Source organism: Anastrepha obliqua, chromosome 4 (genome assembly GCF_027943255.1).
Source record: "Anastrepha obliqua isolate idAnaObli1 chromosome 4, idAnaObli1_1.0, whole genome shotgun sequence".
In the NCBI taxonomy this organism is placed as follows: Eukaryota; Metazoa; Arthropoda; class Insecta; order Diptera; family Tephritidae; genus Anastrepha; species Anastrepha obliqua.
Window position 1 is genome coordinate 73,253,148 of NC_072895.1, and position 25,845 is coordinate 73,278,992.

At 37.1% G+C, this 25,845-nt stretch overlaps 1 protein-coding gene across 1 annotated transcript in view; it reads right to left on the minus strand.

Moving 5' to 3' along the window:
• The window catches only part of LOC129244222 (protein scabrous), a 132,298-nt gene extending 112,199 nt beyond the window's left edge, over nucleotides 1-20,099 (minus strand). Inside the window, exon 1 of the mRNA XM_054881836.1 lies at nucleotides 19,417-20,099. Coding sequence (XP_054737811.1) covers nucleotides 19,417-20,099 — 683 coding nt within the window. The remainder of the gene's footprint in view (nucleotides 1-19,416) is intronic.
• Nucleotides 20,100-25,845: the final 5,746 nt, after the last annotated feature.

Consider the following 25,845-nt stretch of genomic DNA (forward strand, 5'->3'; position numbering starts at 1 on the left):
CCGTTTTACCTTGTAACTCAGAAAATGCACCCCCAAATCTGTCAAGCTTTGGTATATATTATCATTGAAGTATTAGCTATAAAATCGTTTGACAAAAAATTCACTAGAATTTATAACAAAAAATTTGGGATACAAATTTTGAAAAAAGACAATAAGTGGTGGTTTGAAAAATTAGTTACTTTTCCTATGCTACATTGTAGTTCTGCTTTACACGGAGATGTGCTCAAAACTGTTGGTTTAGCCTTCTTTCCTCATGGAAGATATCTCCCATGGTACAATATGTTTTTCAGCTGTTTTCAAAGAAATATCACCTTATGTTAATGTTAAGTTGTTGTTGTTGTTGAGGTCCAAGTATAGCAGCAAATTCTTTATCTCGATGTCTGAGATCTCCTTAATTTTCTGTAGGAAAGGCTTACCGAAGGATCGCAGTCGTGCCCTGGCTAGTCCCGGACATTCACATAAATAGTGGAAAAGACTTTCCTTCGCCCCTTCCGCTTGACAGCTTCTACAGATAGGATTGAAGGGTAGATTGAGTCTAGCTGCATGATCCCCTACTTTCCAATGTCCTGTAAGGGTTGCAGTGATGCGTGAAATGTTTAGCCGAGAACATCCTAGCAGGTCATTCGTCCTTTGGATTTTGTATGACGGCCATGTGTTTTTTTGTTGTAATACATGTAGGTATTTGCTTCCATCTTCTTTCGGCTAAAGCATGATAGTGTGAAGCAATGGATGCTTTTAGTGTGTTCAGTGGGGTGGAGACTGCCACCGCCTCTGCTATGTCTAGTGTCGAGCCCTTTCTTGCTAGCTCATCCGCTATCTCATTGCCCCGTATGTTCCTATGACCGGGAACCCATATCCGAGAAATTTCAAGCCAATGGCTGAGCAGTTTCAGCTCCTCCCTACACTGTAGGACCAGTTTGGATGAAATGTAGTTGGAGTCTAAGGCCTTAATAGGTGCTTGACTGTCTGAGAAGATAGCTACTCTTGCACCAACTTCCTTGTAGAGTTCTAGGGATTTGCATGCTTCTCTGATCGCTAAAAGTTCTGCCTGGAACACGGTAGCATAATCAGGAAGACAAATTGATTGAGATAGGTTGAGTGGCTCCAAATGGAAGCCAGCTCCCACACCACAGTTCATCTTCGAACCATCGGTATAAATTTCGATATCGTGTCTTCCAATCACCTCTCCTTTGCTCCACTCGGCTCTCGGTGGAAAGCGTACCGTAAAGCCTTTCTTGAAGTTGCGGTCGGGGACTGTGTAGTCTGATCCGTTTTTGATGTTGATGTTAAGTTAAGTTTTTCTAAATAACATGAATGAAATACATATCAGTTGAAGAAAATAAACACGATAATAACCCAGTGCTTGTAGTCGCCACGGAGGCATTCACTACTGACAGCAAACTCTGAGTCTTACTTCATCACTATAATAGACTTTTAGGGGTGCCATGAAAGTTTTGTGCAGCGGTTGTAATTGTGAGTAGAGTGTGGCGGCAAGGATAATATAATTACCCCATTATCTCGGGCTAAATCAATTAAGTCAATTTTTCGAGTATGGCAAAAATGCCCATCTAAAATGAGTAAAATGGGTTCTTATTTACGCGGTTTTGTAAACTCCAAGAAGAGCTTGATCCAAGCAGTGAAAATCGGTTTTTGCACCCACCCAGAGAGATGGCACGACGATTTTGCTTCAGGTGGTGCAGCCTTCATAAGGAGGGGATGATTTTTTTTTTCTTGGGAAAATAAGATATGGCGGAACAAAAGATCCACCAGCACTCATGTATGTTATAACAGTAATGAGTGATTCGCGTTCTGCGGAAGTCATGGCCCGTATCTGACTTTTTCCTTTCTGCGCAATAACTTTTGATTGCCGAGACTGCACTGAAGACAAGCCCGTTTCGTCGACGCTCCAAATACGCGTGGCTGAAAAATTGTTTTTCACATATTCATTTTCCAAAAAATCAAAAAAGAATTGCACGTTTTCTCTTGAGAATCCTTTTGCCCTATCAAAAGAAGTGCCAGTTGGTGTCCTCAAGCTTAGTGTTTCGCTATGGCGCTTACAAAACCCATTGATCCAGTCTTTTCCTGCACATTTTGCCAAAGCATTAAATTTATTTGGTATGCCATTTTTTATAGCCATTTGGAAGGCCAGGGAACGCAAATCCAATCTCGTGAGCCCCCAAAATCGAGACTCCATCTCCTTTGTTGAAAGTTACTCCTCAGCCAGTGTTTCGCTTCTAGCCATGCGCTGCAGTGTGGTGTGCGGGACTTCAAATGTTTTTGAGGCCAGCAAAATACCAATTTCTTCGTTTTTCACAGCTCTAATGGCCCTGCGCATGGTTTCCACATCCCATTGCCTTCGTACTCCTTTTTTATTCATTATTCCTATGAAATTCCACCACAAAATAAAAATACTTAACTTTGGAGCATATGGGAGGATAATATGGTACACTATACCATACTAACCGGTCGCAAGTATACCATATTATACTCTTTTTCCATTTCTGATTTTTTTTATTTTTTTTTTAATAAAAGCCTTGTAAAGTTCATAACTCTGGTTTTAGCGTATAAAACCTTTTCCGTCTTTATAAGTCGACCATACGCAACTACGTGTTTTGAACAATTGAAAGATAACTACACAGCTGCTAAAGCTGTAATTTTTTTTCATTCTCTCTTTCTTAATTTAACAGCTGATTCGGTAGGCGGCGTTGCCACAGTGCAAATAGTTTATGAGAAAAGCAGGTGTACCATATTAGCCGCCTATACCATAATACCCGACATTACTTTGGTATTTCGACTTCAGTAATTTGACTTGTCTTTAATCCAAAATCCCTCCCGAGTGCATATTTCAGATCAATATTTAAATAAATACGATTTTGTTTGAGTATTTGTGAACTCAGAATTGCTATGCAACCGTGTCCAGCAGTTAATCGGAATAGTTAATCACTAGTACCAGACCGGCACGGCGGGTACGACGGTACGGATTATTTTTAATGAATACATTTTCACAGTAATATTCTTCGTTAGGTTAGCTTACAGTGGTTCCCACTCTCCATGGGGGTGTAGAGGGTCATACATTGTGATACCATTTGTTTGGGTGCAAGCTTCCCTTCCTAATTCTCAATGTGGTGCATCTACCTTGTCTTGCATGAAATATTGTAAATCACTACGGAATATATAAAGATGTTCAACACTTTCCACCCGCTGCTCATTCTTGCGGCTGAAACGGAAAATTCCAGGAAAATTTCATGCGCTTTCCAAGTGTTTCCCTTAGGAGGTGCCCGGTGATACCAACGCTGCCAATACTGCATTTACATGGTACATCTATGTATTACAGATATTTACATGATACATCTATCAACCTTGTGCAGTGCTTGCTTTAGGATAGGGAGATACCCATATTTTAAATTCCGTGCCAGCTGTCTTAGTGTAAAATCGAGCAACTAACTCAGCTCACATCCGATTTGCAACTAAGTTCCGCAACAATCATGAAATATCTAGTACGGAACTCCCTCTTTAGCAGAGTATTCAGATATTTTTACTGCTGGGTTCTAATATAAATGCGCATGTGTGTGTGTATTGTTCACATATGTATATTAGTAATATACGTAAACGCGCATGCTAGTATGCTCGCATGGTTCCAAAACGTTTTCATTGTAAATATAATATTTTTTACCACAAAAATCTCGAATGACTGAGTTAGTGCTCGCAGGCAGAGTGGCAGGTCTTATGCGTGCTTATTTTGTTATATAAAAAAATGCTGAATATTTATATACGAGGTGTGTTCAAAAAGTATCGCGAATTTTGTGTTTTTTCAAAATTTTTTTATTTATTCATTGATATCTATTTTGCCCCCTTCAAAATAATCCCCATGAGATATTATGCACTTGGGCCAACGTTTTTTCAATCTTCGAAGAACTTCGAAAAATCATTTCTTTTTATCTTGTTCAGCTCCTCCAGCTTCAGACGGCATCGAACGTCTTTATCTCGCCAATCGTATCGTAGCGTCGTCCTTTCATGGGCCTCTGCAGTTTCGGGAACAAGAAAAAGTCACAGGAGGCCAGATCTGGGGAATATGGTGACTGTGGCATCATTAGTGTGTTGTTTTTGGCCAAAAAGTCGCGCACAAGCAACGGTGTGTGAGCAGGGGCGTTATCGTGATGCAAGAGCCAGTTTTTGTTCTTCCACGAATCCGGGTGTTTCTGGTGCATTGCTTGGCGCAATTTGCGCATAACTTGCAGCTAATATTCCTTATTGACCGTTTTCCCCTGTGGCAAGAACTCATTATGCACAACGCCCCTGCAATCGAAGAAAACGGTAAGCAAAACTCTTACATACGACCGAACTTGGGTCGCTTTTTTCGGTCTTGGTTCGTGCGGCAGCTTCCATTGAGATGATTGAGCTTTGGTTTCCACGTCATAACCATAAACCAACGACTCGTCACCAATTATAACCCTCTGGAGCAAATTTAGGTCCTCAGCAACTTCTCTAATGGTGATTCGACGATTTGCCAGTACCATTTTCTTCACTTCATCAATTTTTTCGTCTGTTGTTGTAGTGCTCGAGCGTCGGGCACGCTTTTTGTCGCTCACATCTTCTCGTTCTTCTGAGAACATTTTGTACCACCGATAAACGTTGCTTTGGTCTAAAGTGGCTTCTCCGTATGACACAGTCAACATTCGAAATACATCCGCACACTTTATTTCGCTTTTCACACAAAATTTGATACAGATTCTTTGATCCATCTTTTTGAATAGGTAAAAATCGAAGGTGACCCGAAACACGTGCAAGCAAAGCAGTTGTCAACAATTAACTGCACATTCAAAATGGCCGAACTTGTCGGCATGAGCGAGAGACATGAGTACCAACATATCGCCACAAAAAAATCGAGATTCGAATATACGTAACCTGCGAAAATTCAAAATTCGCGATACTTTTTGAACACACCTCGTACATATGTGTGAGTATCATCATGAGAATCATTCCCCTGAGTATTTACCGCAGGATAAAAAATATGCTTTGAGCTGCTTAAATTCCACACAAACATATTTATCAACTTTTCGCCTTTTTAACGAAAAAATCATCAGGTTATAATGTGAGTGGTAATTGGGGTATAAAAAATATTTCTCTGCGGAGTAGAACTGCGATGAGGGGCTTAAACGCTTTTGAATATTATTACTTATGTATACGTGTATATGCAAATATATATAATATAAAAAATTTCTAATACTTGAACTGTAACAATGAATGCTATCGTTGGACCTTTGAAAAATTCATTACATCGTCGATTTATTGAACTCATACCCGAAAAGCCATTGAAATATATGTAGAAGCAATGGCTGACAATGACCAATGAAATTTAGCAAAATTTATTTTCAGAAGTTCTATTCAAACGGTTTATTTAATATATAATCAAGTTTAAAAGGTAGCAGAGGAAAAGCAGAACCTCCCCTTCGTTAGAAATATCAGGTAGAGAAGGGCTTGGCTTCACTTGGTGTATCCAACTGGCGTAATCGGAATTACGAGTACCAGTTAATACTGGCGTATTAATTAATTACCAGGCGCAGTTAATTCTGATTAAAATTGTAGTGTGACCGACAGTTGTTATGTGGATTAGTGATCAGCTGATTTGCTTACTGGATGGTTTTGTAAGTAAAAAATGGACCGCAAGCAACAAATACGGGTATTAGCTGCTCGGATACTAAGAAATAATTATTTATTTAAAAAATCGTAAATTGCAATTTCTCATAATGCTCCGGAATATCAAAACAGTTAATGTAACTTCGAACGTGTTAATGCAAACTAGGATTGAATTCTGGTTTTTCTCTTAAACAGTTTCATTATTTTTCATTCACAATATATACTGACTGTCATTCTCCGGCAATGTAGGCATTGAAAGTTCCCCTAATCCCGTTAAATTTTGAGAATTAAGTACACTTGTAAATCTACATAAGTTGCACTTAATTGCAGAGGTAATTTCAAATTAAATCTTTAATCCCCTGTCTGTCTAGGCTATTATTTGCTTTTTTAAAACTCTTTCACACGCGGTCACATTTCCCATAAGGACTATGAGCTGGAACAGCAACTAAACATTTATAGGGGGATTTTCTATTACTTAATCGACTGCAACCAATGAGGAAAGTCAAAGCAGGAGACCTCTCTTCGGGCTGTTAATGAAGCCTAATATTTTCTTTCTGAAGATTAGTCATAAGTCCGCTTAAAATCATTTGCATTGGAATAATTAGAATTATGCTAATTTAATCAATCAAATAAAATGAGCATACGTTGAAAGCATTAAAAACATATATATATATATTGTATATATATTAGAAGCGGCTCGGTAGTCTAGCGTAAGTGCACTAGCATACCATCCCAGAGGTTGGAAGTTCGAATCCCACGTAAAGCACGGCCTCGCATTTGTCCAAAATGACCTACTTTCCCTGTTTCTAAAATAAAAAAACAACAATTTTCTCCAAATCGCTTCTTCAACCCCAAAAACTTATCCCTTTCATCCTTACTCCCGCACAATAAGTCTGCTCATTATTTGGCATTGTGGCTGCTGAAACAAGCAAAAAGCAAAGAAAAACATAAAATTACACATTGTATCGTGGCGCAAGAGGACACACGAAATTTAGCGAAGTCCTCAATAATCTGTGCGATTTTTCTACCAGAAAAATGTGAAACACAGCTGGCGCTCCAAGTAGCAAGAAAGCGTTGTGCTTCTAAGCAACGACAGGTGGGTATTCCCACTACTTAGGACTGGTAGCGGCAGGCTAATCACCTACCCCGTCAGAAATAAAAAAAACTGATTAACGAAACCAATGCAAGACTGAGTCTTGTCGGAGCCCTATGCTCCCGAGAGGAGGGAACAAGGAAAAATAAAAACAATATATTATATAATTGACGCTAGAGCCCTTGCTGGTTCTTTGGTCACTTGCGTCTTGGTACTTTCCCACAATTGGAGGTACCTACAGTTTTACGCATACTTCGAGCGGTAGATGGTTTTTTATGAGAAGCTTTTCCGTGGCAGTAATAAACTAGGAGGTTTGCCATTACTTGCCGAGGGGCGACCACTTTTAGAGAAAACATTAAAATTTGGGGAAATATAAATCTATTATGTTGTCAGTAGCTGGATCTAGTGATCAATATCTCATGAAGTATTGATCAAACAATTTAATGTCTATGATTGTTATTAAGATGGAATTTTACACTAAAAAAAATATTGTCCTGTTTTTTGTTTAATCCATTCAGTTGTTACGGGGTGAACAGGGAAGTGAACACAGAGAAAATTCGGTCCGCTTTACAGTTTTTCTTTGATAAAGGAGGAAGTGCAAGCCAGGCCGCGAAAATTGTGAATTGTGTTTACCGATCGTAACCTCATCATGTTGGTCTGCTTGCCGCGGGGATGAGGCTTAAGTGGTGGTCTGACCCCCATATCATGTGGACCAACCCAGCACGAACTGAGAGGGAAGCTCCGTATGGAGATTGGCTAATCATCCATCTGCATTACGGCGTTTAACCGATGGCATTAACAAATGGCGGAACATACATAAATCCATAGAAGTATCCGTAAAGAAAGGTGTATGTATGGATAAGAACAAGGACGAAACGAATATGAAAACCTACATTAAAACGCAACAACTGCCTGTGTAAAAGTGCTTACTTCTCTGATAGTTCGAAGAACTAAGCTGTAAAAGCGTTTCTTCTATAGCTACTTAACTGAGTGTGTGTGTGTGTGTACTTGCCGTATTCCATAACTTCGATTTCGTGTTACTGCCATTGTTATTGCACAACACTGTTTTTCCTATTCCTGCTGCTTTGCTGCTGCTTATCTTGCTGCCTACTGGCAATCGAGTTTCGAAATGTTTTTACACAATAGTTACAAACATACTGTGTCTTACACAGTCTTATGCATGTGAGGAATATTTTACTTTCTAGAATACTTATTTTATATTACTTGTATGCACGTGCGTCCTGCGATCAGCCTTGTCGCACGTGCTCACACATAAGTATGGATGTACGCACGTTTATATGGGAGTGTTTGGCAATGTTTTATTTGGGACAACTTTTCGTGTGATTTTATACAAATTAAAACTTTACCCGTTGGGTTGCGTTTTTAAAAATATTTGCGGAGCGAACTCCGACTTCTTTATTTGAGCCTTTTACTAAAACTAAACTTACAATACTTTCTTAATTCTAAGCATAACCCAAAAGCATAGCCAAATTGACGATGTCACCTGCTTTGCCGCGTGACATTGTTCCAGGAATTTCGTTGTGAAATAGTTCGCACGGTAAATAAGCAGACATAGCGTCAGCATAATTGCAATAAAAGCGGATGCGCGTGCAACGGGTCGCTTGCAGCGTATGCAGCGTTAACTCCTCCCCACTCAAATTCGATTGTCCTCAATCGCCTTTAAAAATATGGCAGGTCATTTACACTTATCGTGGATGCGCGAATCGAGGTCGGGGGTTGAATGTTGGTTAGAATTATCGGTGTTACCGGGAGGTTGTTTGATCCGGTGATTTTAGTTGCTTTATTTGTTAAATTTGATGAAAATTTGCATAGACGTATCAGGAGGGCTGTGAAGGCTATTATGACAATAAATGCTGTCATCGAGACTTCACCTACTATGGTTCCAAATCGTAGCGTTTTGATTTCATTCGTATTATTCATATGTAATTCCTTTAGGCTTTCAAGAGTCAAAATATTTTCCCATTTTTCCTCTATTGGTGTTATTTGTAATGTCGCTGGAATTACCTTTAGTGGGGGAGCTTCAATGTTCCGAAATACTTTGTCCTTAATAATTATTGTGGTATTGCTGAACTTTATCAAATATGTTCCGGTAAGTTGTCTTTCTTTATTTTCCTGGCGGATGGTTCCATTAAAATCTTGTAGGAAAATTAGTCCGGGGTGGATTTCCTCGATTTCTTGTATGTGTTGGCTGTTACTGTAGGTACATGTTGATGCTAAGCTTTTGATTATGTTTGGTATGCATGTATTATTACTTAAGTCTACTACTTGTTCTTTATTACAAATATTAATTTTATAATGCTTGATACATTGGGTTCTTAAACCGTATATTTTATTTTCTTGTCTTATAATTTCATAAAAAGGTAATTTCATAATTTTTCCTGCTTTCTTTACAGGTTTCAATATATAATTGTCAAAAGTAACATTTGTTGTTAATGGTATTTTCACCATATAGAGAATTATTGAATTCTTATAGATAACATTAACTTTAGCGTATTCCACCGCTTCTTCTGCTGATGCAAATGGCATCTTTTCTTGTTCTAACTTCTCGATAGCTAATTTAATTTCTAGTTTGTTTAATAAAATAGAATTAATTATTCCATTTTTCGCCCATTGCATGGCGTATTTAATATTTATAACTTCTTCTTTGATTAGTCGTATCTTATTTTGAAAATGTATAGCGATTTCACTACTTAGATAACCTTCTTTTTTAATTACATTATTTATATCATTAAATCTTTTAGTTAATTCATTCATTCGTTCATTTAGTTCCTGATTTATTAAAATTTGCTTATTGTTATTAATATTTAATTCATTCATATTTTTACCTAATATTTCGAAGTCATCGTGATCTGGGGTACCAGCGATGTACTTCCATGCTGTTCCAATTATATTAATTGATCTTTTAGATTTATTGGTATTTAGAGGCTTTAGACTTTGTAGGATTTCGTTTGTTTGGTTTAATTCTTGTGATAGGATGCGATAGAATAGATTCGTAATTGGGATATTTTTGTCAACGTACGTCTGCACTTGTTGTAGAAATTTTTCGTAGATGGTCAAGTCAATAATATGTACTATTTTAAAGGTTCCGTCCGCTATTTTTGTCTGTCCACTGTTTATGGTTACCAAATGTGACGACGTGTAGTCCAGTATTTGTAAGTCTGCTGCGACTTCGCAAAGGAATAGAATTCTGAAAAATTCGAAGCAATGGGTTTCTTAATTTCTTTTTTTTTAATTTATGTCCTTCATGTTTTGATATGGCTTTTATGAATGGTTTTTCCAGATTGTGTTAAAACTGTGGTGTTTTTGTCTTGGGCAACTATTTCTTTTCTATATCTTGGGGTTAATTTATTGCCAAGTCTCTTGTTTATCCTGACATATATGGTTTCTCCTACAGCATATACTTTGGGTGGTTCTTTATTTTTATTGTGGTAGTTCAGGTCTGCCTCTTGTTTGTCCTGTAATTTTTTTATCGTTTCTTGCCGGTCTTTTTCAAGTAAATTTGGGTCACTACTAACCCTTCTGCCAAAGAATATTTCTACCGGTTTCTTTCCTGTTGTTGAGTGTACTGAAAAATTGTATTCTTTAACTGATTTTTCCAGGAGTTCATTAAATGTTCGGTGTGTCTTCTCTGTTTTGAGGCATCGTATAATTTCTTGGAGGGTAGAATGGAAGCGTTCAATTTGGCCATTTACACAGCTTGTGTACGGTGGTGTCCGGAAGATTTCAATGCCGAATTCATTTTCGATCATGAAATTTATGGAGGATGAATTGAATGATTTTTCATTGTCTATTATCAGTTTCTCGGGTACTAGGGAGAAAAGAATATCCCTCAAGGGTTGTCTAATGTCCTCAGTTGCTCTAGATTTAACTATTTTCGCAATTGCATACTTAGAAAACTTGTCTATGGCAGTTAAAATTATTTTTTTGTCAGTTAGAAAAATGTCTATGTGGACTAATTGACCTGGATATTGTGGAATAGGAGTGGCCTGAATTTCCTGTTTCCTAGGGTGGCGGTCATATTTGTTTTCTATGCATACTGTGCACTTTTTTATAATGTTATTTATTTTTTGAGTCATGGAAGGGAAATAGTATTTTTCTATTACTTGGATTTTGTTTTCTCTACAGTTTCTATGTGCTCGTCTGTGTGTTCGGATTATAATATCTTCTTGCAATTGTTCATCTGTAATATCTTCTACTTGTTTTTGTGTAAATCTGACTTTGCAATTGCTGAAATATTGTGGGTAAATGTCTTGTATTAGTCCCATTGTTCGTTCGTCTGTCTTTATACCGTTAATTACTGATGGGTTCAGATAGCGTTTGAGAAGTTGTATTATTTTGTTTGAATCGTAATATGGTTCGGTGATTATGTGCCTGTGGAAAGTGGGAAAAACAATTTTAAATTGGTACGTCGAAATATTGTTTGTTGTAAGAAAGATTTGATTTTTAAATACGTTGATTGGTGCATAAACGCTGTGGATTAAGTTGTGGGAAGAGCTCTCATCACTGTGTTGCGTTACCGTTAAGGAATTTAATTGTTCCGTTTGCGGAATTCTCGATAGAGCATCTGCGACGACGTTAGCTTTTCCTGGCTTATAATGCAGTTCGAAATTATACTCTTCGAGAATCGCCTTCCACCGTTTCATCTTACTATTATTATTTTTGTTGCTCAGAGCATAGGTGAGCGGTTGATGATCGGTGTAAATTTTTACCTTTGATCTACCGTATAAGAAATTTCTTAACGTATTCAGAGACCAAATAATTGCCAGCATTTCCTTTTCGTTTGCGGCGTAGTTTTCCTCAGTTTTGCTTAACGTTCTGGATATAAACGTAATCGGTTTGTCATCTTGTGACAGTACCGCACCTATTGCGAAATTTGACGCATCAGTTGTTAGCGTGAATTCCTTTTCGAAATTCGGATAGGCTAATATCAAGTCCTCGGAGGTGAGGGCTGTTTTCAACTTATGAAATGCTTCGATTGCATCGGCGTTTAAGTTAATTTTAACTTTTGAGGATTGATTTTTGGACATTCGTCCTTCCTCCCCTCTTAAAAGGGATGTCAGGGGTTTAGCGAGCCTTGCATAATCACGTACAAAGCGACGGTAATACCCTGATAGACCTAAGAATGAGCGCAATTCTTTTAAAGTTTTAGGATACGGTATCCTTTTAATTGCATCAACCTTTGCCGGATTTGTTTTAACTCCTTCTGAAGAGATTATGAATCCTAAGAATTCGACGGATTTTTTGAAAAAATTACACTTATCAAGTTGCACTTTCATGTTCGCTTCTTGAAGCGTCTTGAAAATTGATTCTAGATGACGGATATGGTCGCTTTCAGTCTTGCTGAAAATGATTATATCGTCGATATAAACAAAACATATTTTGGCTATATGATCACGTAGTATATCATCAAGTGCCCTCTGAAAAATTGAAGGGGCATTTTTTAAGCCAAAAGGTAACCGAGTGAACTCGTATTTACCATTACTTATTGAAAAAGCTGTTTTTTCAATGTCTGATGCTTTGAGAGGGATCTGATGAAACCCACTCTTTAAGTCCAGCACGGAAAAGAACTGGTTTTCCCCTAGTTGCGTAAGGACATCGTTGATCTCTGGGATCGGGTATCTATCTGCGATAGTTTGCTCATTCAGCTTTCGGTAGTCAACAACAACTCTGTATTGCTTATTTCCTGCGGAATCGGGTTTTTTTGGCACAATCCATACGGGGGAATTGTACGGAGATCTAGATGGTCTTATTATGCCATCTTTTAACATTTCTTGAATTTGAGTTTCTACTTCCGATTTTAGGGAAGTTGGGTAAGAATAATAGCGGGTATATACTGGTGTATCGGTCTTAGTTCGAATTTCGCCTATTACTTTGGTCGTATAAGTGAGTTTTGTATCTGGTTCTGCGAAAAGATTTGGGAATTTATTTGCTAAATTTCTTAGCGAGTATTTCTGTTCTTGTGTCATATGGTCATCTTTAATGCTGATTGTGTTGACGGTTTTTGAAATTAATTGCTTCATTTTAATTTTAATGGTATTTCCTATAGTTACGAGGCTGTTTCTTGTATGAATAACTGCATTTAGTGCTCTAAGGCTATCGTTGCCAAGTATACCATGGAACGATTTCAAAGTTGGGAGTATAAAAAATTTAAGGTTAATGTCCCTGAGATTAAAAAGATTAACGTATGTATGTTGGGTGACCTTTACGTCTCCTGCTATTGACTTTGCGTAGAAAACTTGTTCGTTAGGTATTGCCTTTTTTACAAAGTTCGGTTGAATGTAATTTTTTGTAGATCCGGTGTCTATTAATAGTTTGAGAATGTCTCCACTCTCCGTCTTGCACTGAATGTACGGTAGCGAAGAGTGCGTCAGCCTAAAAAATGTATGTCACTAGTGTCCAAATAGTCTTTGTCGTCATTGTCGGTGTTATATTGGAAATCGTCGGAATTGTTTTGGAAATCTTCGGGATCGTTTTGGTCAATGTAGTATTGCTCAGGTGGAGTTACCTGTTCTTCGTTATAGGTTTCTGAATCTATGTGAAAGTTTCTTTGCATTTTTTGTGGCGGTAGTGGATTGCCATTTGTGGGTCTTTTTCCCACAAATTCATTTGGTTTTGGTTTGTTCATATAGTTTATGTTATGCGTACGCATGGATGTATCAACATCCATAGGCTCTGGCCTTGGCTGTGGCTTGAGGAATGGTCGCGGCGGCGGATTGTTAATTTGTCTGAACTGCGGCAGATTGTTCATTTGCCTGAACTGCGGCGGATTGTTCATTGGCCTGAATTGCGGCGGATTATAAAATATGTTGGGTCTGTATGGACCGGAAAGGTTTGCGCGAGGCTGTGGTAAATATGCCAATTCGGGGTAGAATTCTCTATTTTGTCGCGGCGGCGGCATATTAAACTTCCTTGGTGGAAGTGGAGGGCGAGGATCATGCATCCTTCTACTTTGGCCGTTCATAGCGTAATGAGACCGATAGTTCTGGTTTTCCAATTTCAGGCAGAGATGGAGTGCCTGAGGAAGGTCTGCCGGTTCTCTTATACCGAGCAGTCTCGGCAAATCGCCTTTTAAGCCTCGAATGAAAGTATCGAGAGCTTTGTCTCGGTACGTTCGAGTTAAGAGATGCATTGATTCTGGACCGGCGTCGATGCATCCAATTTTATTTAATATAAGCGACAGGTGAGAATATACCTGTTGGTAGAACTCTTGGATGGTGAGATTACCCTGCACCAAAGAGGTCATCTGGTACTCAAGGGTACCTAAATCGCGTTTGTCCGCGTAGTGAAGGGTGAGGCATTTTGAAATGGCCTTCCACTCCAAAGGGGTATTGTACGACTCGAGGGCAATGTCTGCATTACCCACGATCTTGTTTCGTACGACATTAAGTATGCCATAATATTTGGGGCTTCCTCTTTGGGGCTCGTAGATTTGAAGAACGCGATCTACGCTTTTCTTCCAGGAGTTAAACTCTCCTGGTTGCCCTGAGAATTCTCTAATGCATCGGACAACGTCCGGGATTTTGTCTAGATCCGAGACATTATTCGAATGTCTTGGATCTATGGTAACGTCAGAGATATCGGAAAAGTTGGAATTTGGATTCAGCGCGGCCTGTACGATGTTTCTTCCTTCTCGTTGAAAGATATTACTAACCACTCTGGTCACTACATCCGTCAACTGTGTCATATTTATGTCTGGGGTGTTAGGGATGTTAGGGACAGGAGGTGGTGTTGTATTTGTGTTTAAAACTGGGGGCCTGATTAAATTGTTAGGGTTAGACATTTTTCACTTTCACTAAATTTCTTTTGAAAATCTGTAATATTCTTTAGTATTCGATTTCCTTTCTTAAATTTTCTTTTGTATATATTTATTTAACTTTCTTAATATTATATTCAAATCTTTAATGGATTTTAATATATTTGACTTCCTTTACTACACGATTCCCTTTTGGATAGATTTAATATTTTATTTAAATTTCGGTCTTTTAGTTTCCTTGAATATATATTTTTTTTTTTTTTTTTTTATTTGATTCTCTTTAAAATTTCTTTCTTAATTTTCTTTTAAATTTTAATATCGTAATATGTTTTTTTTTTATTATTTTAGAAGTCACTTTCTTTTCTTAATTTTCTTAATTTTTTCACTTTCTTATGCTCTTATGCTATTCTTACATTAACGACAGGAAACTGGAACATTTCATGATGTCCTTCCTTTTTCGGCAGGTCCTGATAGACGGTCCGGTAGAGCGGCTGGCAATTAATGCCGTCCTTTTCCTCTGCGTAGGCAGCTACTTGGGGGCCTCCTTCTCTACTCTTACGGCGTGTTTACTTTTGCACTCGCGTAGACTCGTCACGAAATGGGATCAACGGATTCTTTTTAATTTAATATTATATTTTACTATTATTTTGATAAATTTTCTTTTAATCGCACGAAGTAGCACTAAACTATCAACGACTCGCGTATGTTGTTATCCCGTTGGGTCCCTGCTCGGGCGCCAATTAAAACTTTACCCGTTGGGTTGCGTTTTTAAAAATATTTGCGGAGCGAACTCCGACTTCTTTATTTGAGCCTTTTACTAAAACTAAACTTACAATACTTTCTTAATTCTAAGCATAACCCAAAAGCATAGCCAAATTGACGATGTCACCTGCTTTGCCGCGTGACATTGTTCCAGGAATTTCGTTGTGAAATAGTTCGCACGGTAAATAAGCAGACATAGCGTCAGCATAATTGCAATAAAAGCGGATGCGCGTGCAACGGGTCGCTTGCAGCGTATGCAGCGTTAACTTACACATTTTCGAGTTGTGTAACAAATATTTTCTGGAATAATGTTTTGCCACATGGTATTACCAAAACATCTGCAACCTCATACATATGTAAAGCAGTATAGTGCATATGTACATATACATTGATATACATACCCACACCGTATCACCATTCTATTGTATTGTATTGTGTATCCTGTTTGATGTATTGCTGTTTTGGTTATTGGGAGTTTGGGCAATTGCAGCAATTGTGTTTTGTTTTTGTGTCTTATTTTTTATTGTGTTGCTCCATATGTGATTTTGATTGCCTGCTGCGTATTTTCGGGATACATACATACATAGTTTTTACTTGTACCTTCGTTTGCTTTGTATCTGTTTCTTTTCTGTCATAACATACATACATACACATACATATACTCGTATGTAGACATAAACAGCATTGAGAAATTCATTCTCTTGTTTTCGTTCTCTGATTGATTTGTGTGGTGTATGGTTTAATAAAAAGGAGAATCGTATAAAAAGAGATGAGTGTTTCGATGGTTGCTAAGGTTAGTACCAAGCTTTGTATGCAACTGTATAAATATATTTATTGTACATTCTTCAAATTAAATTGCAACCGCTTTAGAATTTTATTAGATATATGCGTACGTATGTACATATATCAGGATAGCCAAACGATTTTTCCTGATACTATCATCTAAATTAGTTCTATGCCACTTATTTTTTCTTGATATATACTCGTATCGCTAAAGTTTGGGCAGCACAAACTTTTATATGAACAATAAATGACTGCGTGCGGGCGATGAAGTTCGCAGATGGCTTATATTTATCCTTAATAGGAGCTCAAACCTATTTTAAAAGCGAGGATTTATCTATTTCCTAGCTTTTCAAACGAAAAACAGCTGTTCAGTTAAAAGACTCGTAAAATGCAACGAAGTTATAAGACCGAAAAAAATATGTAAGACTGCAGAAATTCCTATACTTAATTTATAGTACATTCCTGGACTTTATTAGTGAAATAAGTTCCAGAAGATGCTTGAAGTAGCCTATACAAGTGAGCAGAATAATGTTTTTTGTAGTGAAATTCGCTTCCTTCTGCCTCTAACAGAATAACAACGGAAACCTAAGTCCCGAGCTTTGTAAAAACATTCAAAAACGACAAAATTTCATCTAAATTTCTAAAATAAAATTTTTAGATTTTTTGTGGTACGCAGTTTTGTTGCTTGTATTTTTTTATTATGGCTACTCTTTGAAGGGACAACAGCAGTTTAGAAGTTAAACATGAGCTAGACTTTTTGGTGGCCACCGTAGCCGAATGGGTTGGTGCTAGACTACCATTCGGAGTACGTAGATTCCAATCTTTGTACATGAAACTCCAAAATAAAAAAACTTGTTTTCTAATAGTGGTCGCCCCTCGACACACAATCGCAAGCCTCTGTAGTTTTGCCATGGAAAAGCTCCTATAAAAAATATCTGTCGTTCAGAGTCGTCTTAAAACTGCAGGCCCCTCCATTGGTGGAACAACATCTAGACGCACACCACAAATATAATAAGAAGAGGAGCTCGGCCAAATACATACTTAATTGAAGTGTACGCGTCAATTATTATTATTATGTTTTTTTTTGTAAACATATCCTTAACATAAACATTCAAGTACTTTTTGTACTTTTAATGCTACAAGAATAATTTGGTTAAAATGTGACATCATTTCGGCAATTGCAGAAGCTGCAAGAATGGCGAGTTGGAAAAGACTGTCAGACTTCTTCTCTGCCACTGTCCTGCTTGGCGTGCCACTAGGTTTAAATACTTTGGCTCATCTTTCTTGAATGTTACTGATGACCTTAGGGATGTAAAACAAAATTGTTTCGCGAGGAATAGCAAACAAATTCTCTGTTACCACAATGGATGGACATATTTCCCACATCATCTTTTGAAACTTGAAGTTTAAAGTTGGCGACTTCATTTAAGCCACATTTGAGTTTCTATCACAATGATACTTTTATAGCGATACGAAAAGTACCTTAAATCCGATTTTCTCTTTCAAAATATAGAGGTAATGAAGAAGCTTTGCTTACGGATTTTTAATCTCTTCGAAAGATTCTATTCGCGGGGCTTCGAAACACGTCTATGACATCGTGACAGGTGATGAATCATGGATTTACGCGTATGAGCCCGAAAGTAAAGAGCAGTCGACTGTACGGGTGTTTCAAGATGAGCCAAATCCAACAAAAGTTGTTCGCGCACGAAGCACTTCCAAGCAAATGGTCGCCTGTTTTTTCCGAAAAACTGGGCATATCGCAACCGTACCACTAGAACAACGCAGAACAGTAAATTCTGAGTGGTACTCGCACACAACCATTTGTTTGCCAGTTGTCTTCCAAGAAATTAGGAAAACCAATCGCCAAAGACGGATCACTCTTCACCAGGACAATGCGAGCTCTCACACATCGGCTCAAAGAACTGCATTTTTGAGCACCCAAAACATCGAATTAATGGGTCATCCACCGTATAGTCCTGACTTGGCACCGAATGACTTCTTTTTATTCCCGCACGTAAAAAACAAATTGAGAGGTCAACGTTTTTCGACACCTGAAGAAGCGGTTGCGGCATTCAGAATGCATGTTTTGGAGGTACCTCATTCAGAGTGGCAAAAGTGCTTCGACAATTGGTTCAAACGCATGCAAAAGTGTATAGATCTTCATGGAGAATATTTTGAAAAACAATAAAGTGATTTTCGATGATTAAAATCTGTTTTTGTTCTCTAATCCCGACACATAATATAAAAGGCACCCCTCGTACTATAGCAAAATATAATCATTTGAATATTTTCGGTATACGATCAATCTGGTCTGCGAAAATTGCAAGACATCACAATGAGACTCACAATCAAAATTTCATTGTTACTTTAAAGAACTGAATCCATAATTGAACAATAAAAAAATATTTATTTTATTCCAAATAATATCTAATTTAACAATGCCTCACTTCCAGTTGGTTAATTGGGACGCCTGCATAGACTCACTTTTTTCTTTTGAACTATAAAATCACCATCCCTTACAGGAATGGCAAGAAAACCTAATTTTGTTAACCAGTGCATAGAAAAAATTTAGAAAAATTCTACTAAAAAAATCATTTGAACTTTACTTTCCTTTGCTTCCTTTACTCTCCTTTTCTGCATTTTTAGTAATTATGCGTTTTTTGCCACAAATTTCACTGCTTTAAAAAGTTTGATATGAATCAATATTTCGAAGCCATGACAAATGTCAAGCGAACATTTCGTATTCATAAATATTTGAATACATCGAAACGCAACAAAAACAACATTTCTGCACAAAAAATTACAAAGCGCTCTAATTTAATAATTAATTCTCAACTTACAGTGTTGCATATTAATTCGCTCGCAAGTCCGCAAATACACATACATTTATACACTCTCATATACACGAAAACACCGAACGAAAGGTGAAAGAGACGATGACCCACTAACTGACTAATTAACATTTCAATAACTAATTAGATGTAGCCGCATAGTAATCAGAGATGCGGAGCAAAAGAAGGAGTAAAAATTACCTGAAGCGAGGTAATGCCGCAAGAATAAGTATACGTACGATGGTAAAATAATTTTACAGCAACCATTATGCCAATAAAATGCAATGGAAGTGAAGTCAGGGCATCTACAATGGATACGCCTGGGAGCAAAAGCTGTAGCATAGTTCATTGTTTTGGTGAAAATTATCTTTATGAGGGACCGACAATTAGCCAACTGACCTACTTAACTGACGCACATACAAACACAGAAACATACAACCGTTCATTCATTCAAAGCGTTTTCCAAAGCCAATTTTTGACTTCGAGGTCTATTTGTTAGTTTCCTGACAATGGACATACTCATTTTCGTTACTTACCGCAAATCCTGCAATTCGGAGCGTACATCTGCATCACTAGCAGCTGCATCACTTGCAGTTCCGCCCATGCGCAATGATTTGCGTAAACTATGCTCGAGCAGCTCGTAATCCTCACGGCGACGCATCATCAGCGCGTTTAACTGTTTGGAAAGTAATTGCACCTGCTCTGCTAGTGGAAGCGCATTATCATTTGTCTCTTGCTGTGGTGCGGCCGGGGTGGTAGTGGAAGTGGTGGTGGTGCTGCTGCTTCCCACTATTGCACGCTCTGTGGTTGTTGCATGTAGCAGCATTGCATCATCGCGTTCGTCTACAAAGCGTAACAGCTCAACACTGGATGACTCATCGCTAGCGGAGCGTTGTGAAGCAGCGGTAAATTCGTTGCCAAAATTATCACCGATATAATTAGCATCATCTTCGCCATCTACTAGTTCATCGACAGCAGCAACATCATTATCACTTAGCAATTGAATGTTGGCAATGTTTTTATTGTAGGCGGCATCACGCAACATGTTGTCTAAGTGTTGCTGTTGTCGTTGTTGTTGCAGCTGCGGTGGTGATGATGATTGTCCTACACTCGCCGCGGTTACGGACACTTGCATGACGCATGCAACAAGGATTATACCAATTAATGACACGAAAGCGCCTGAGCGCCAGAAAATCAACGGGCACGAAAACGAAAACATTTTTATTGTTGAGTTTATTGTAGTAACGCTCTTTTTTGTCTTTGTAAGTTAGTTTGTGGCGTCGTTGTACATAAAATATGTAATTCTGTGTTTCTTTTTATTTTTTATTTGCTATTTTCTTTTTTGCGTTGTGCTTCTTATTTTTCGTTGTCTTGCACGCAATGCACGTTATAGCCTTTAGCACAATAAAAGGGAAACTGCGTGTAATATAATGCAATATTATATAAAGAGCCAACTTAATGTTTGGCGTTAATTATCGACAACGCACGCTTGTCGCTCACTGCCTGCACTTCTCCTGTACGTGTGGAGCACATCCATATACTTATAATAATATATACGCACAAAAGTATGCTTCACGTTACAACTTTCTAATATATCCTTGGTAATTAACTATAATTCTCTTTTGCGGCACTTACTCAATAACTTTAAAAATTTCTTTTGCCACCTCTAAGTGACACAAACTATTAGCCCCACACTTAGCGTATCCACTTTAGGTCTGAATTATTTATTGTACTTCAATACTCGTTCGACATACACGTATATTGTTATTGCTCTTTTAGTTTCGTCTATTCGCACCTTCCTCGTTACAAGAACACTTTTCGACACACTGTCGTCGCTTCACCGCCAATCTATTCGATATATATTAAAAACTTTTCTACGCGTTCAATGGTGCTCCGTGTTAATGTTTAACATGTTCCACCGCAAAGGCTGTCAGGACTAAAACTGAATAACGCGCGTATCAATTCGTCCTTTTATACCTTCGCATCGCCGCAAGCTGATTGTAATACTGGTGTCCAATTGTCGGCATTTGCCTGTTGTTGCTGTTGTGTGTTAGGTTTCAGTTGGATTGCCGTCAAAGAGAGTTTGCATATTTGCAAACAGGTTGTTTGCTCACTCTCAACTATTTTGATTTGTCTCTCTCGAAGCAAATATTGCGCTCTTAGTACTAAAATGTTGATGCAGATTAATGTGCTGCACTGAGATGTGTGTTTAAAAAATATAATCGTAAAAAAATAAAAGAATTTCCTTGGAGTTCAATTCAAATCAATTATGAGAGCTTATCAGGTGTGGAAAACTGTCATATACTCCGTTGAAAAGTTGTAAAAGAAAACGTGTTTACTATTAATTTATTTAATATTAATTAATATATTAAAATTAATTTACTATTAATTTAACCATCGGATTATCTTGCACAAACAGTATACTGTCATATAGAGCTGATTGCAAAAATTTGTCACACTTTGTAAACTTAATATAGTATAACTTCGAAATTTTTTCTAACAATAAAAAACAAATGTATACTTAACAAAACTTAATTAGATTTAAGAGACTGGACTTAATATGCCCAGCAGTTATAATGTCCGTTTCTAAATATTTTTATTTGCCAGAAATGTTAACATTTTCTTCTTTAGTTAAAAATTCTCTTAACTCATATCAAACGATTTCTATATAGTTATACTAAATATAAATTAATTTTTACTTGAGCCGAAGGTCCTGGCAGCCAGTGCTTTAGTATTTAAGTGGAACAATTATTTATAATTGTTTTTCTTTTAAATAAATAAATAAAAAACAATACGTTTTAAGTACGTAGCACATTACCGCACATAAAATTTTATTATAGTAAAGTGCAAGTTTCAAGGGGCCCAAATTGTCGTGGTTGTTTGATTATTTTTTCCTTGGTGATTTTGCGCATTTTCTTCTTGTAACGAATACACGACAATTTTTTTCGGCTATCAAATTGTATACCAAAAAATTTTATTAAAACTCTGAATAAAAAGTGTGAAATTTTAATAGAAGTTGGATGAATGTCTTAAAATTTGCATAAAGTTTGAAACTTGGGTTATAGGTATTTGTTCTACAAAACTTATTAATATTCATTTTGCAAATAGGCGTTCGTTAACGCCATAAGATTATCCATCAGAAAAAAATTGATAGAGCAAAGTGACAGTTCGATGCAACAGAGGCGCTTATTTTTTGCAGAAGAAATTTTAGCAAGAAAAAGTTATCCATCACGAAAACATGTAATCTAAAAACATACCATATGACTGAATTTTTTGTGCACAAAAAAATTTATGTTTTACGGAATCTGATATTCTGTGCACTTTTGCCCATGCGCCGGTTTGAAATTTGCGGTTAATAGTGAAAAACGATAAAAACGAAAATTTATAAAAAAAAAAAATATTTATGGTCATTTTTTTGGACAAAACAACAGTTTGTCAACAAATTCAATTGATATGTATGCTTTCTTCCATCAGTTTTTGCCAGTGATGGAGATTTTTTCGTTCGAAAACTTTTTATATTTTTCTTCTCTTTGAGAGAGAAGTTGAGCTTACTCTCTAGATTTGGGTTTATGGCTTGTGATGGTGACTAATCTTGTTATCGAACACAACTATTATGACAAACAATTCCGCCGTTTTTCGATATAAAGCTACAAGGTTAGCGCTAGTTGCCATATGCTGATCTAAAATACTGCGTAGTCAGCCTGGACATCTGTGAACATAACTACAGCCCCTCCAAAGTGATGACTTAACTGGCCCACTGGTACACTCCTTACGTTGTTTCGGATCGATGGCAAGCTCTTTCGCTGATCAGAATTTGTACTATAAATAAAGGAGCCGAAAATTGTTCGATTCATGGATCGCCTCAAAAGACAAGATGTTCTTTCGTAGTTCGGAAATAGCAGTGACAAACGATGGAGATAATTTCGAAAGGTAAATATGAGATTTACCAATTGAGTCGCTTAATTATACCTAACTCTAAAATTTTTCCATTTTTCTACATCAAAAACTACATTCGAAACTATGTCAAGATCCTTTAACCTTTTTTGCCAACATTGCTTCATTTACATCTTTTATAAAATCAATCCGCTGCACTTCATATAACTACAATTTTAAAGTACACACCCAACCTTAAATTTTTTGTTCATAAATATTGATGACTCTGGTATTTTGTAGCATACTAATTTATCGATCCTTATTTACTATATCGTACCCGATATTCATTTAGATGACCACAACCGAAGCTAAAAAGTTGTTGGCTTTTGTTTTAAATACACTTTCTTTTGGACTCGAGTGACTGGAGTGACCGAAAAGGTGTACGCAATTTAAACTTCTTTGGTACATACGTTAGGCCGTACTACTATAGGAGATATCACAAGACATTCTTAAGCTTGCCTTTCTCAAATACCATAACGGTTCCAATCAAAGACAAAATCTGCAAAATATTATATTATAATTTCTTCGAATTCCATAGGTAATATACAAGCCAACGACCATTTCTTCAAAGCATTTTTTAGAGGGGTAATATACATATGTTCTGAGTAGAAACAAAATCAACCATAATGAGTATATATGGTAAATAAGATAAATATAACTTTCCACGATAAATTAATATTTTGTAATAAATATCTGTATACCAAAAATGCGATACGTTTTTCCAAAAGTATTTCTTCTAGGATATATTCTGTAATATAATAAACTCAATCGGACAATAAATAAAACTTCACCCCAGGACTATCTAACCGGTCTATTTCTTTCAATAGCTTTTCTGTTTGGAAGTTGATGCAAATGTCCGAAATGAACCGGACCCCTTACGATTTCTCAGATCATTTCGACCATAGCGATCTTTCTCGGGTATATTAAATGCACATACATGTTCTTTTGGATATTTAATAAATATGTACATACCTGTATATCTGGTGACCCCCATAGTCAAATGGCTAGGTGCGTCACTAAGAAGCGAAAGTGCACAGGTTCGAAATTCAAGCTCCTCATAAAAAACCATCTACCGTTCGGAGGCGGCGTAAAACTGTAGGTATTTAAATTGGGAGGAGGAAACACATCAAGGAGGAGAAGCTCTGCCAAACCCCCGAAAAAAGTGTAAGCGCCAGATATATATCTACGAGTGAATCGAATCGGAGCGCAGATACGATTTTTATATATATCTCGACCCCAGTGCCATCTAAACCCATTTTCAAAATAATTAATCGAAATTTTACCGTGATCAGATAAAGCTTTTAACTGCTTTTATGGCTACTATTGGCAGATTATAACAATCAAAAATATTCAAAACAAAACAACTTTCATACTTAATACCTCTGGGCGTTTCCTTGAAGCAAACTCATTTTTAATAATTTGTCTTAATATCTCTAGTAGATTCTGTAAAAATTTACTGAATTTAAATTAATCACGGGATGCTCTCGCGGTATTCAATACTATATTTGATGCCTCATACGCAGCACATATTTCTAAATTTCTATTTCTATTAATTTTCAGCAAACTTTTTTTCATAACACTCAAAATCATAATTGTAAACAGTTTCTTCCCATAATTTTCTTGATTTTACCACACTGTGCAAAGAGTGTCTACTTATGCTCACTTACTAACCATAAGTCAGAGCGTTCACTTGCGAGCACGCAAGCTAACGAAAGAGAAAGAAAGAGAGCTGAAGTATTTGGCAAATAAACGACAGATGTTCGAAATTCTAAAGGTTTGCAAATTTTCAAGGAGCGGCAACAAAGGCAAGTCCTAAGAAAAACAATGCTCAACACCAGCAATAACAAAAACTGCTGCAGCCACAACGGCAGTTGGTAGCAGCAAGTGCAGCCTAGTTAAATACATAAATGTTCGTTTGATAATTTGCAGCCTTTACCAATAATTTTATAAACTATAGTGTTGTTGCATTTTTTCTTATATTTGAAGGTTTATATTCGAGCGGTGCTGTTATTTTCGTTTTTAATTTATTTGCAAATTTTGCCAGTTGTGTGTGACTCTCTGCTTGCTGCCTGCCAGTCTTTTATTGTTCTATATTTTATGGACCCTCCCTTTGACTGTTACATTTTTTGTTGCACGCCTTTTAGTGTATGAGTGCTGGTGGAAACGGAAAGCTTGTTGTCTGCTCATTTAATTCTTTTTTTACTTCCGTTGCTTTTGCTGCATTGCTATTGCTTTTATTATTATATTGCTGGTTGTTGATTCTACTAACGACGCATTTTGCGTGCACCCTCGCTTTTGTTTGTTTGCTGCTAATTCACCAGCCGTATTGGCAGTGTCATAAGAGTTCTGGTCGTACTGTTGCCGGTGTTGTGCTGTTGCTTGCAGAATTGATGTATTTTCTCCATTTCCTGCTTCCTCCCTAGTTGCTTACAGAAGTACGAGTACTTATTCTACCTTTGCGCATTTTATTACGGTCAATATCTTTCTAACCTTCTGTCAAAAAGTACCAGAAATTGATTACTTAAAAGGGCCGTTTAAAAGAATAGTCAAAATTCAAAACAAAAGGTCGGTTGGTAAAAAAAATATTATTTGAGCGTAATGCCACGTTTTTGAGAGCAATTTCGAAGACAAAGGTCAGATTTGTGAAAGAAAACTGTAGGATTTTGTGTCATCCCTTAAAGTCTTTAAATACCTGCGTACCTTATTCACCTGATATCCCTCCGACTGACTTTTCTCTCGTCCCAAAACTCAAGCTAACCCTTTCAAGCACCCATTTGCTGTTAATAGAATACATAAGACTGAATTCACGTTGAGAACTGGAAATGCTTGATCCCGGAAAATGCGTTTGAAATGTACGTTTTTATATATGTTTTGGTGATTGGATTATTCATCGGAAATATATATATTCTTTTTTTTTGTTTTTTGTCGGGACAACTAGCAAGTGCAGCACTCAGACATTAATTAAGTCCATTGTACTACACTTGGATTCCCTTTAATTTTCTTTAAATCTACCCGACGTCCGAAGAAATCTG